Genomic DNA, 13354 nt, shown 5'->3' on the forward strand with positions numbered 1-13354 from the left:
GGACAATTAAATCGTTGAATGTTTATACACGAAGCGACTGTAATCTGAATTTATACATTATTTATACATACACGTTTCCCTAGTTAATGAGGACGTAATACGGGCTTTTATTCTTAAATCCAATCATGCATTTTTTTTTTTTTTTTTTTTTGGGGGGGGGGGGGGTTAATTCAGACATTAAAACTTATTGTGGTGTCATTGCAAAAATGTGCACCTTATCTGATAATAAACTCCCTATGTTTTATTATAAGATTTTGCTCTTATTCTTTAAAATAGGCTGTTTAACACACACACACACACACACACACACACACACACACACACACACACACACACACACAGAAGAGTGCTTGTTGATGGGATTCTTCCCAACACTGGAGTGAGTGAGGCCCTCTAGTGCTCGAACTGGAGTAGTTATGAATGTATTGTTTTGTAGCAACTCACCACAGAAGTGAGCATAATCAGGCTAATGCATACAACATACAACAAAGTGATTGTTTATTGACATTTATGTACAACAATTTGGGGCAAAAGCAAAGTCTGTTCACCTCGAACAAACTGACATCAGGAAATTAGGCTGATATACAGTAATTAGTATTCATAAATATGTATATTTACATTTTCATTAACAATTGAAATAATTTTAATTGGGTTTTCATCGTATGCAATTTCATGAATTTATATTGAACTCAAATACAAAAAGAATATAAAATACAAAACTGCCAACAAATAAAAAAATGATAAAAATGCATCGTTATAACATCATCAACTGAGCATTGAACAACAGCAAACGGTCAGATAGTCATTTCACAATCTCTGTCAATAAGTAAAACAAGTTGCGCTTGATAGTTTGCGTTTAATACACACAGATTCAGTTTAAGTGGACATCCTTCTGTCAGGGGAACGGGTTCATAGTTCAATAACTGCAATGATACACACTATCATAAAAGCCTGCATGCATTAAATGCTCCAGACATGATGACTGTGATGATCAGAGAGGCTGGGCTGCAAGTGTCCAACAAGAATGCAAATAAAAAAAGCACCACTTAAAGATATTGCATACATATCAATAATAATACAAAATCTGGTTATCTGGATCTTGTTGCCTGTAGTAATTTTATAAATATGACTCAAAGTCTGTTTGCATTTAGTTTTACAGTTACACTTATGAGGGACAAACCAACTCATGTTTGTAGGACTTGTATGATATAAATCACACATATGCATCATTAAGAAGAAGATTTTTGTTTTATTAATAAAGATAAACCTGCAATACACAAGGTGGAGGTGGGGTCTTAATAGATGTGTCATAAATATATTCCAAGCATTTCAGAGAAATATAGTGAATGAATCCAGTGTTATTGACAGTGTCATTATTATATGAAGCCCTAAAAAGGAGATTGTTAAGCATTATTTAAACTATTAGAGCGTTAGGGTTATTTAAACCCTGCAGACGGAGCGTTCTGATTGGCTTAGTGTTAGTGTCACTAATTCGGTTGCACTATAAAGTCGCTTACATCGCTGTGGAGTGAGCCTCCATTTTGAGGCATGATGTGAATAAAGGAGGCACACTATATTCTCATGTACCCTGCAGTGTGTGTGCAAACAGTTTAGGGATTATAAGAAAGTGGTTTGGAGTTCAGCCGATGATATGAGCATTGGCCAGTGGCTGTGTTTGGATTGCATACTACTCATACTACCCATATTATTTATGCAGCATCCATAACGACAACATACACACACACATACATCACCCGTATGATGTTTTACATTGGCTGCCATGCACATTATATACCTAGAGCACACTGTGTGGAGTATTGTATCCCATAATGCAATGCGCCAGTGAACTGATCATTCTGACAAATTTTCATTTTCACACATTTAACTATTTCTGATATGATAACATGCTAAATTATTAAACATGCAGAGCGTTATGATGTGTGCCATAAGCATTGCATATTACTGCACTTTTGAAGTGCTATATGTTGCATATTGTGTAATGCTTCACATACTACATTACCTTCATAAAATACTGGCCGTGTGAAGTACAGTATATAATGTGCAGTATTTCATAAGCAATATGGGTTACGCTTTATTTTAAGGTGTCATTGTTATTATGAAATTATATATTTAAGTACTGAGTAATATTAATTAACAACATGTACTATTTACTGTAGGGTTAGGGTAGGATTAGGGTTTGGTTGAGGGTTAGTCGCATGTAATTATGCATACTTTACTGTTATTACTATGGTAAGTACATGTAACATATGTTAGTATTCCATTTCAAACACAGCCAGGCACTGAAATCCCAGTTCACCACATTTTAAGGGAATAGCCAATCAGAAAGGAGATGTCGGGGTGGGCGGGGCACAAACTAACGCTAATTCTCACACACGCGGTTTAAAAGTTTCCACACATGCCAGCATGACGAAACTTAGTTGCCATAGCAACACTATATAGAGAAAAAATTGCGACAAAATTACAAAATCTTCGGATGATACTGAACATTAACCATAGCAAAAGTATTTTTTTTTACTTATGTTAATTTTTCATCTCTGTCTTTTGTGTTTATTTAAAATTAGAGAAATCTGATATTATTTTAATAATCTGTTATTTAATAGTTGTTTAATGCTGATCTAACAGCAGAAACACTGTCCGGGTTTAAACCCCAGTTGCTCAGGCGGGGCATGTTGTCACACTGCGTTACAATGAGCCTCTATTAGAACTATGATATTCTATTCTATACTTTTATGAATTCTATTGAGAAACCATGAGAAAAAGGTGAATAAAGACAATGTTCATAAATGATTAATTATGATTATGTTTTGAACTGTGCTGTATAGCTGTGTTTAATGGTGTGTTTGTTGTCAAACTCAAACATTTGTTTATTTTTAATGATTAAAAAATGCCATTATTTTATATGAATTAAAAATATTTTAGTTTGTCTTGTATATTTTTTGATTAGATCAGAAAACATTTTAATCTGTCAGATGGTCATGTTATAATGTTCCACCTACGGGGCATGTTGTCACATTTCACTTCAATTCTTTCGGGGTAAATCAAGAGAAAAGTACACACTGTATTAATAGAACAAAACCACATCATTTTACTAGACGTGTGTGAAATTATTATGGGAAAAAATAACTGAGAAAGTAAAAAAAGTGTAATGTTGTGCCCCGCTCTCCCCTGATGACCAACAGAACGACGAGGAGGACGCGAGTGCGATTTCACTATTGCATACATGTGGCCTTTGACCCCAAACTCCCACAAATACAGAAATGTACTACATATCTTGTGTTTTAGTGCAGAAACATGCTATTTCAAGTCATTTAAAAAAAACAAAATGCCCAGATTTATTTACTTTAAAAATCTCTAAAAAGTCTCTTGTGGCTTGAGTTATTGAAAATAAATGTATTTACAGTAATAAAAAAAAAATCTATTCTCCATCAAGTCTCACTTCTTCACTCCAGACCGAAGGTGCTGGTCTCCTCCACGGCCGTCAGGAGCTTCTCGTACAGCATCGTGTGCGATGGATACGGAGGCAGATCCAGACGGTTGAAGCACGTGTGAGCCCTGCAGGACACACAGATACAGGGGTCAAAGGTCAAGAGAGATCTCATCCTGGCCTCTGAGCTAATAGGCGACTGAATTTCTGACCAACTTTCCCCATCTCCGTCCCAGCAAAGCATGTGAAATTCTGTATGTGAGTGAGGCATCTGTGTCCTCTCCATCACACCGGCCTTGTTTAGCTTTGGCTGCCGACGCTGAACACACACACACAGTGACAAACTGCCAGCCGTTCTTCCCCTGACAGAGAAATATGAGCTGTGCTTTAGTGCTGACGGCGCCAGCTGTGATCCGCAGTCCTTCTGTGTGCCAGACGAACCGGGAGAAATGATTTTCAAGGTGAAACGCTGGATGCAAATCAAGCCTGAGTGAGCTTTAGCACTCGGTCTTCAGGATGACACTGTAACACTTTATAGTAAGGCTCATAAGTTAACTAACAATGAGCAATACATTTGTTACACTATTTAATCATCTTTGTTAATGTTAGTTAATGTAAATACAGCTGTTCATTGTGTGCAGAGGTGTCAAGTAACGAAGTACAAATACTAAATTTGGGGTATCTATACGACTTTTTACTTCTACTCCTTACATTTTCACGCAATTATCTGTACTTTCTACTCCTTACATTTTAAAAATAGCCTCGTTACTCCTATTTAATTTCGGCTTGTTTTCATTTCGGCTTGTCGTCGTTAAAAAAATTGGCCAATTACACAAACGGTTTAGATCTGAGTCCCGCCTCCTGAACACACATCGCTAAACTGATTGGTGTTGTGGTGTCTTTCTAACTTGTGAGAGGCTGTAGTCACATTTGGTTGTGCGAAGCGCCAAAACTCCTCCGAAGGAAACCTAGATGCGGTAAGAGAGGGAGAAATCGGGGCAAATCGCGTCAAATTAATCACAGAGAGAGAGAGAGAGAGAGAGAGAGAGAGAGAGAGAGAGAGAATTGCATTTTTTTTCCTTACATTACTTTTACTTTTATACTTTAAGTAGTTTTGAAACAAGTACTTTTATACTTTAACTTGAGTAAAAAGCTTGAGTTGATACTTCAACTTCTACAGAAGTCTTTTTAAACCCTAGTATCTATACTTCTACCGGAGTAATGAATGTGAATACTTTTGACACCTCTGATTGTGTGTTCATGTTAGTTCACACAGTGCAGTAACTAATGATAACAAATACAACCTTTGATTTTAATAATGTGTTGGTAAATGTTGAAATTAATATTATCTAAGATTAATAAATGCGAAACTATTGCGAAATGATGGCGTTTCCATTAACCGATGTTATGTGACTAAAACGTCATTTTTTCCTCTCGCGATCAGTCATTCCAGAAATCATGGCGACGGACGTTGGTAGGTTTATATATATATATCACAGCCGCCGCACTAGACATTATTATTATTAATGGAAGGAAACGTAGGCGTGTTATCCAGCATTAATGGCAAGGAAAACCTTATACTGTGAGCGGCTCATATGAGGAGTTTCTGGGTGTTTCTCCCTCAGATCTGCTTCCAGCTCTTGATTGTGGCATTTCTTTGAGGTTTAAAATCCAGTATTTCTGTCATTCTTTTGTCTTTAATGAATTTAATAAAGAGCTCTGTCTCGTATTCTGTCCAAACACGCCACGTCGTCTACGTCAGGTGACTGTAAATGCGCAAAAACTGTTTCCATTGCAGTTTTGCGAAATATTCCTTTTTCGAATTGCCTGAAAAACCTCCTCATGCGAACGCAAAAACTTTTTTGCGATAAATGGGAGTTTTTGCGATATTGACCATTTCCATTGGCCGTATTTTCAACTCGCAATTTCAATTTGTGCAATTTGAAGGGTAATGGAAACGCAGCTATTGATTGGTTTGTAAACGGACGTGCGTCTGATGTCAGCGTGTTGTCAATTCGACGGGTAACTGACAAGAATGAATGAACAGACACATATCGTTGCCACTATACTGTTATTATCACGGCATTACTCCCTGCAGCGCCAGCTATACTCCAGGCTAGTTCACATTCGCCAAATGAACATCCTCGTTGTGCGAACATTTTATCGTCGTCGGCAGGACGCAGGACAAATGTGTGTGTGTGTGTGTGTGTGTGTGTGAATCAGCTGTAAGAAACGCTGTGGGCAGGACTGACAGATATGCACATAAATATTCTTCTTCAGTTGTTTAGGCAACGCGGGATCCACCGGATCTTCCTGTAAATGTTCTGAAAGTCCGAACCATACAGAAAATGCGTTCACACTAGAAACGAACCAAACCTTTGTTCAGTTTGATCCGGACCGAGACTACCTCTTTTTTTGTCGGACCAAATTGCGTCTGTTTGATCCGGACTGTGGTCCTGGGAAGCTTTCACACCTGTAAGTTTGATTCGGATCAAACTGAAAAGTCAGAAAATCCAGACCAAACAAGGTAGGTGTGAAAGGGCCCAATGGTAGTTAACTAATGTTTACTAATGAACCTAATTGTAAAGTGTTACCGATGACACTTTGTCTCGGTAGTATGAAAAGGCTTAATGGGGGTTTCCTTCGCTGTTGTGATTGAATTGCACATGTTAGGTAAATGAAACATTAAGCTTATAGACGACCACACAAAGATCTGTTGGTTAAAGCACTAATTGGGTGATGGTGTCCTAAAAACATCCATTAAAGGGTTAGTTCACCCAAAAATTACAATTCTGTCAGTAATTACTCGCCCTCATGTTGTTCAAACCCCGTAAGACTTTCGTTCATCTTCAGACACAAATTAATATATTGTTGATTAAATCTGAGAGCTGTCTCACTCCTCCACAAAAAGTATTCTCGTCGCTTGATAAACTTAAGGTTGAGCCACTGTATCACTTGGACAATTTTAACAATGTCTTTACTAACTTTTCTGGGCCAGCAGATGCAATTACCTAGAAGCCTATGGAGGAGTGAGACAGCTCTCAGATTTAATCAAAAATATATTTTTTAAAATATATATTTGTGTTCCAAAGATGAACGAAAGTCTTTTCAAACAAAAGACTTTATTTCATTTTTGGGGGAACTAACCCATTAAGCTCTGTGCTTTTCATTTCACGTCTCTCATTTGTTTCTTTTCACATGAGAAAGAAGTACGACTGTCGAATATAAATGGAAATGTAAGGATTTAAAAGCACTCCTTCAATCAATTCTTGTTTTAAAATGAGAAATAATATTCTTTCCATGAAATGTAAGCTATGAGGAATGTGATGGCAAAAATCCTTTGGTTTTTAATATTCCGCCCAGGTCTCTGAGATCCTGAGCCTTTCTGTGTAGCATCTCTAATAAAACACATATGCTAGTCATCTAAATGGTAATGTGCTCTGAAAAGTTGACAAAACAAACTTTTAGCAAAATATGCACATTTTAAAATCTTCTCAACAGACCAATGATATTCAAACCATCATCTTTAAAGAGGCATATAAACATTTTTGTATCTGGAATGAGAACATCTCATTCTAAAGGTTAGGATTATGATTTTTTCGGTAGTACTACAGAACACTGTGAATGTGTATTAGATCCATTTGTTGTTTGCTGTTGGGTTTTTAGCATTTGGAGCCAGAAACGAAGAGACAAGCTTCATGTCAGACTTAACAACTGGTTAGGAACAGGGTTTGAAATTTACTTTTTCACTCACCGGCCATTCAGAACTTCTACTAGCCCCCCAAAAAAGAAAGAAATGACCCAGATTAACTACGTCAGCATCTCCTCTCTTCCTCTTTCATCCTTTTCACCACAAATGTGTTTTAGGTGCACAGATCAATACAGTACAAAGAAAGTTAAAAAAATGTAGGATGTTGGAAAATAACAATGTCTTTTCTGTTCACCAAATCCTTTTTAATCTTCGCTATTGTTTCAATGGAAATGAACAAGCGCTGTTATTTGTTGTGTAGTGACGTGTGTGTTCAAGTAATCCAGATATGAGCAGATTCTGCACAATACACTGTATTTAATATATCATGATGAATCACGAGTATTTGCACGAAATTTGTGCAGATTTGTCTTACACGAACTTCCCCAGCAATTGGCCAGTGATTTACAGCGTTACCCGCCACTGTTGAGTTTTACCTGCATTTGCTGGGTGTTCAATTCAAACCCTGGTTATGTAGTATCTCATGCCATGCATACCTTGGAAGAGAGGTTATCTTTCCCCACTTCTCGATGCAGAAGCGCCTCAGGCCGTTGCTCCCCCTCAGCGCTGCGAATCCCTCATACGGGACACTGGACGTGCCCGTCACGAACTGGAGCAAACGCAGCCTCTGCTCATTATTGAAGCGCTCCACCGCGGCCCAGAACCAGCGCATCACAATGTGTCCATCATGGTAACCTGGAGGTTCATAGAGATACCAGTAAAGTTTAAGGTGAAGTGTGTAGTTTATGCGACACTAGTGGCACCTAGTAGAATTGCATAAATAATGCCACATTTTCAAACCACTCTGCGAATGGCCCTTTATGGCCCAGGTGCATGATGATGTTGTACTGAAGTAGAATGTTATTGTAGCGTGTTTCATCCCAATGCCCCGTTCACTTTGACGTGATCATGACCTGTTTAATCTTTGAATGTCTAAATGCAATTCATTTTGGCTTGCACTTCTGTAACCAACGCTGAATGTCTTTTCACATGTAATGTGTCAGTCCCCCACTAGGTAAACACCCTCTGGCCCCACCTGCTACAGTAGCCACGCCCCAATCTCTCAGCTTCCTACAGTAACCACGCCCCAATCACTCAGCTTACAACAGTAGCCACTCCCCATCACTCAGCTTGCTACAGTAGCCACGCCCCAATCTCTCAGCTTCCTACAGTAGCCACACCCCAATCTCTCAGCTTGCTACAGTAGCCACGCCCCAATCTCTCAGCTTCCTACAGTAGCCACGCCCCAATCTCTCAGCTTCCTACAGTAGCCACGCCCCAATCACTCAGCTTACAACAGTAGCCACTCCCCATCACTCAGCTTACTACAGTAGCCACGCCCCAATCTCTCAGCTTGCTACAGTAGCCACGCCCCAATCTCTCAGCTTGCTACAGTAGCCACACCCCAATCTCTCAGCTTGCTACAGTAGCCACGCCCCAATCTCTCAGCTTCCTACAGTAGCCACACCCCAATCTCTCAGCTTGCTACAGTAGCCACGCCCCAATCTCTCAGCTTTCTACAGTAGCCACGCCCCAATCTCTCAGCTTCCTACAGTAGCCACACCCCAATCTCTCAGCTTGCTACAGTAGCCACGCCCCAATCACTCAGCTTACAACAGTAGCCACTCCCCATCACTCAGCTTACTACAGTAGCCACTCCCCAATCTCTCATATTGCTACAGTAACCACTCCCCAATCACTCAGCTTGCTACAGTAGCCACGCCACAATCACTCAGCTTAAACCAGTAGCCACTCCCCAATCACTCAGCTTGCTACAGTAGCCACGCCCCAATCTCTCAGCTTCCTACAATAGCCACACCCCAATCTCTCAGCTTGCTACAGTAGCCACGCCCCAATCACTCAGCTTACAACAGTAGCCACTCCCCATCACTCAGCTTACTACAGTAGCCACTCCCCAATCTCTCAGCTTGCTACAGTAGCCACTCCCCAAACACTCAGCTTGCTACAGTAGCCACGCCACAATCACTCAGCTTACAACAGTAGCCACTCCCCAATCACTCAGCTTGCTACAGTAGCCACACCCCAATATCTCAGCTTACTACAGTAGCCACGCCCCAATTACTCAGCTTACTACAGTAGCCACGCCCCAATCTCCCAGCTTACTACAGTAGCCACGCCCCAATCTTGCAGCTTGCTACAGTAGCCACTCCCCAATCTCCCAGTCTACTACAGTAGCCACACCCCAATCTCTAAGCTTGCAACAGTAGCCACTCCCCAATCTCTCAGTCTGCTACAGAAGCCACTCCCCAATCACTCAGCTTACTACAGTAGCCACGCCCCAATCTCTCAGTTTACTACAGTAGCCACGCCCCAATCTCTCAGCTTACTACAGTAGCCACGCCCCAATCTCTCAGTTTACTACAGTAGCCACGCCCCAATCTCTGTTTACTACAGTAGCCACTCCCCAATCACTCAGCTTACTACAGTAGCCACGCCCCAATCTCTCAGTTTACTACAGTAGCCACGCCCCAATCTCTGTTTACTACAGTAGTCACTCCCCAATCATTTAGCTTACTACAGTAGCCACGCCCCAATCTCTGTTTACTACAGTAGCCACGCCCCAATCTCTGTTTACTACAGTAGCCACGCCCCAATCTCTCAGTTTACTACAGTAGCCACGCCCCAATCACTCAGCTTGCTACAATAGCCACTCCTTAATCTCTCATTATTGGTTGAGCTGAAAAGAGATTGACAGATCTGAGCGGAGGGCTCTCAATGCCTGGAGGGCTCAATGTTTACACTTTTGGGGGAGATACTAATAGTAGTCAATGAACAATAAACTGGGTTAAGATAATTTATTTAACATAAAAAAAATCTTGCATACTTCACATTTAAACACCAATATGTGGATGTCCAGTGCACTATAAAGCTTTGTCCAAAATCTAGTAGTAAGCTGTCTACTGTGGGAAGCGATTTCAGACACAGCCCTAGTGATCCTGAAGACCTTAATTAGCTGGTACAGGTCTTTTTAGTTAGGGCTGGAGATAAACTCTGATGGAAAGTGGCCCTTCAGGAGCAGGGCTGTTGCTAAGCTAACAATGGCACTCTAAAAAGCATTATTATAAATAGCACACACAAATATTGGGTAATGTAGTCCTTTTGTTATCCTTCCCAATAGCGACTATAGAATATAAACAATTTTGTCTTTACTGACCTTGTCATAATACATTCTGTGCAACTAACTCAGAGTTTGGTTGAAACAATCTCATTTAAATTATGTAAAGTATAAGAAGAAAAGAGAATGTGTCCCACTAAAAGAGGCCCTTCAAGGGTCTCTATCTGAATGTGCATAGGCTGTGCAGGAAAAGTCAACAGAAGACTCCAGAGCTTCAAGTGAGGTCATCTCGACACTGTGAAACCACAACACCGCAGGGTTATATGAAATTCTACAGGGCTCACCCGTTATGCTTTCAATGTCAACAGCTCCGTTCTAAGTAATGAACTGCAATCTAAACAGATGGGATACTTGTTTTGGCATTTGCGGTGGGGTAAAATACTATTGACCCTCCATAGTAATTCACAGCAGAGGACCTACAAGAAAAGTGAAACCACTTCACATGGAACAAATGATAAGCCTGAGCAATCAAGCGTCTAATCACTAATGAAGACCATGTGAACATTTTTCTCCAGTAATTAATGATTTATGGATAGTTTTGAGCATTTCTGGAGCTACATTGACAATATTACCTACTAGTTCCCATGTCATTTTTGTGAATTTTTAAAGACACATCAGGCATCCGCTCACCTCCTCTATATTCTGTGTTGGATCTCCAGTCGTTCAAATCGATCTCAGCCGTTCCTGCAATGACCAACTCCAGCTCCCGAGCATCGAACACTGAAACCAGACGGGAGTCTACGACCTGCATCGTTAAAAGGTACAGCTGACATTCAAATATCTGAATCTGATTAGTAAATACTCGTTTCACTAAACCTTTGTGTAGACTGGCTACTATTCAAGCTGACGTACCTCATAGAAACCTCTTACAAGGGCTTCGGTCTGCTGCATAACCCCCCTCTCCACCCTCCATCTTGCCATTCGCTCAATGTATTCCTTCTTGTTCTTCTCTGTCACTTGGATACTGGAGCCCCCCGACTTCAGTTCCCTCTCCGTCACCTGTCAAACATCGTAAAAGAGTTTTAAGGGTTGGGACAAACCTTTGTTGGAGCAGAAATAAAGTATTAGCATTGATGCACCCTCAGCCACCTTTTTGTTCTAAAGGTGAAGTGTGTCATTCCTTAATGTTAAAACATTTATCCCAGATTAATATAAGTAACCATAAGTAAGCCAGGGTTGTCCAAACCTGCTCCAAGAGGGCCAAAGTCCTGCAGTTTAGCTCCAACTTGCCCAAACACTGGATGTTTCTAGTGAATCTTGATTAGCTGGTTCAGATTAGTTTAATTAGGGTTAGAGCTAAACTCTGGAGGACAGTGAAGGAGCAAGAATGGACACCCCTGAAGTATCAACTTGAAGTAACAACTACCGAAGAGCGTAAACCAGTGTTTCTGGTCCTGGAGCCCCCACTGGGATTGAGAAACACTAGTGTAAACATACTGTTTGGTTTCTTTTGGTGACCCCGACGTGCCATCCTTTACACCTTTAGTACAACTGGTAACCAGGCTTGGTTTGCTGTAAGTAATGGAGATGCCTGAGAGCGAGACTCAACTCTCAAGTTTCTTCAGTACTGATCAATGATCATTATCACTGCAGGCATTTTGGTAAGACACATGAAAAACCTTCAAGGTGCTTTAAAAACAGACTGAATTATCCAGCACCTGTCCAAAGACCTCCTCGTTGACGGTAAACGTTAGATCCAGGATGTCAGTGATGTCATTGTCCTTCATCCATTGTAAGCTCTGGTGGAACTCCTCATCCAGGAATTCCAAATCACTCAAATCTGTCACTCTATGGACCATATAACACAGACATCCAATCAAACCTCATCATTCTAAACTCTGCTTAAAGTGAACCCCGGGTATTAAGACTTGTATGGCTTAGTCTAATGTAAATGATGTCTCTTACTGAAATATATAGTAGAAGACCCACGAAAGATTAATGTTATTTAAAAAATCCACATTGTTTTATACATCTATCTATCATCTATCTATCTATCTATAGGGCTGGGCAAAAAAATCGATTTTTCGATTAATCGTTTTTTAAAATGTGGTCGATTCAAAATCGATTCTCAAACGCCAAGAATCGATTTTTTTCCATCTTTATTTAATATATTACCCAAGTAGGTTTCCTCCACTGTTCATAGGCTTGCAAACTCCATTTTATAGCTAATGCTGTGAGATTTTATGTTAGTTTTATCTAAATCATAAAATAACCTCAACTAGTGCTGAACGTTTAATCATATCGCAATCGCGATGTCAAGCCTATAAGCAATTAGGCTATATGACGCAAAATGCTGCGATTTTATATGAAATAAACAAATTTGGGCTTTTAACACAATTAATGCAGCATCTGTTCATTTTTGGTCATCCTTTGGCTAGTGTTACATGTATTCATGTAACACTAGATCTTATTCATGCAAACGCTTTTAAACCATTCATAAGCGACAAGACAAAAAAAAGCTCGCTGCCTGTGAATGTCCTGACTGCGACACAGAACAACTTGCGATGATATCGTGCGTGCGCACAAGAATAGAGTTATCTTTCGCTCTTGAACGAACAATAACACACACAATTATGCCAAAATGTCTTTTTGTTGAGTATTTTCATAACATAAGAGCAGTCTTATGATGAACGTGAAGAGTTATGACTCTTGAGAGAACGAGGCGTGTGTGAGAGCCGCGTCTCTGAGAACAGCGGCTGGTCTTAAAGGGACAGTACACAGTAACCACTAATTATCTCTGCCGTTAAAGTTAATCAAAGAACAAAGGGAACAGACAAAAACACTCACTGCTCTTGACTAAAGAACTTTTGTAACTTTGATTAGTCTATATATAATTTATAATTAATGCACCGCAGACTGTTATATAACTTTATTCAATTTCTGTATATGGCCTAGCTGTTAGACAGAAAGGGCACAGATAAAAATTATATGCAATGTTTTTATATGGGTTTATATGAGGATTGTTAACCTGTTTGATAAAGACATGTGACTGTTCTGACTTGTCCAATTTTCAGCATCAATTTTT

General features: G+C 40.0%; 1 protein-coding gene across 1 annotated transcript in view; it reads right to left on the reverse strand.

The window, feature by feature from the left end:
* Window positions 1-502: 502 nt before the first annotated feature.
* Window positions 503-13354, reverse strand: part of hecw1a (HECT, C2 and WW domain containing E3 ubiquitin protein ligase 1a) — a 99322-nt gene continuing 86470 nt past the window's right edge. The window contains exons 24-28 of the mRNA XM_084398203.1: window positions 11988-12117; window positions 11182-11328; window positions 10960-11074; window positions 7691-7889; window positions 503-3573 (exon numbers count right to left, since the gene is read on the reverse strand). Coding sequence (XP_084254329.1) covers window positions 3462-3573; window positions 7691-7889; window positions 10960-11074; window positions 11182-11328; window positions 11988-12117 — 703 coding nt within the window. The 3' untranslated portion in view covers window positions 503-3461. The remainder of the gene's footprint in view (window positions 3574-7690; window positions 7890-10959; window positions 11075-11181; window positions 11329-11987; window positions 12118-13354) is intronic.

Source organism: Rutilus rutilus (assembly GCF_951802725.1).
Source record: "Rutilus rutilus genome assembly, chromosome: 24".
In the NCBI taxonomy this organism is placed as follows: domain Eukaryota; kingdom Metazoa; phylum Chordata; class Actinopteri; order Cypriniformes; family Leuciscidae; genus Rutilus; species Rutilus rutilus.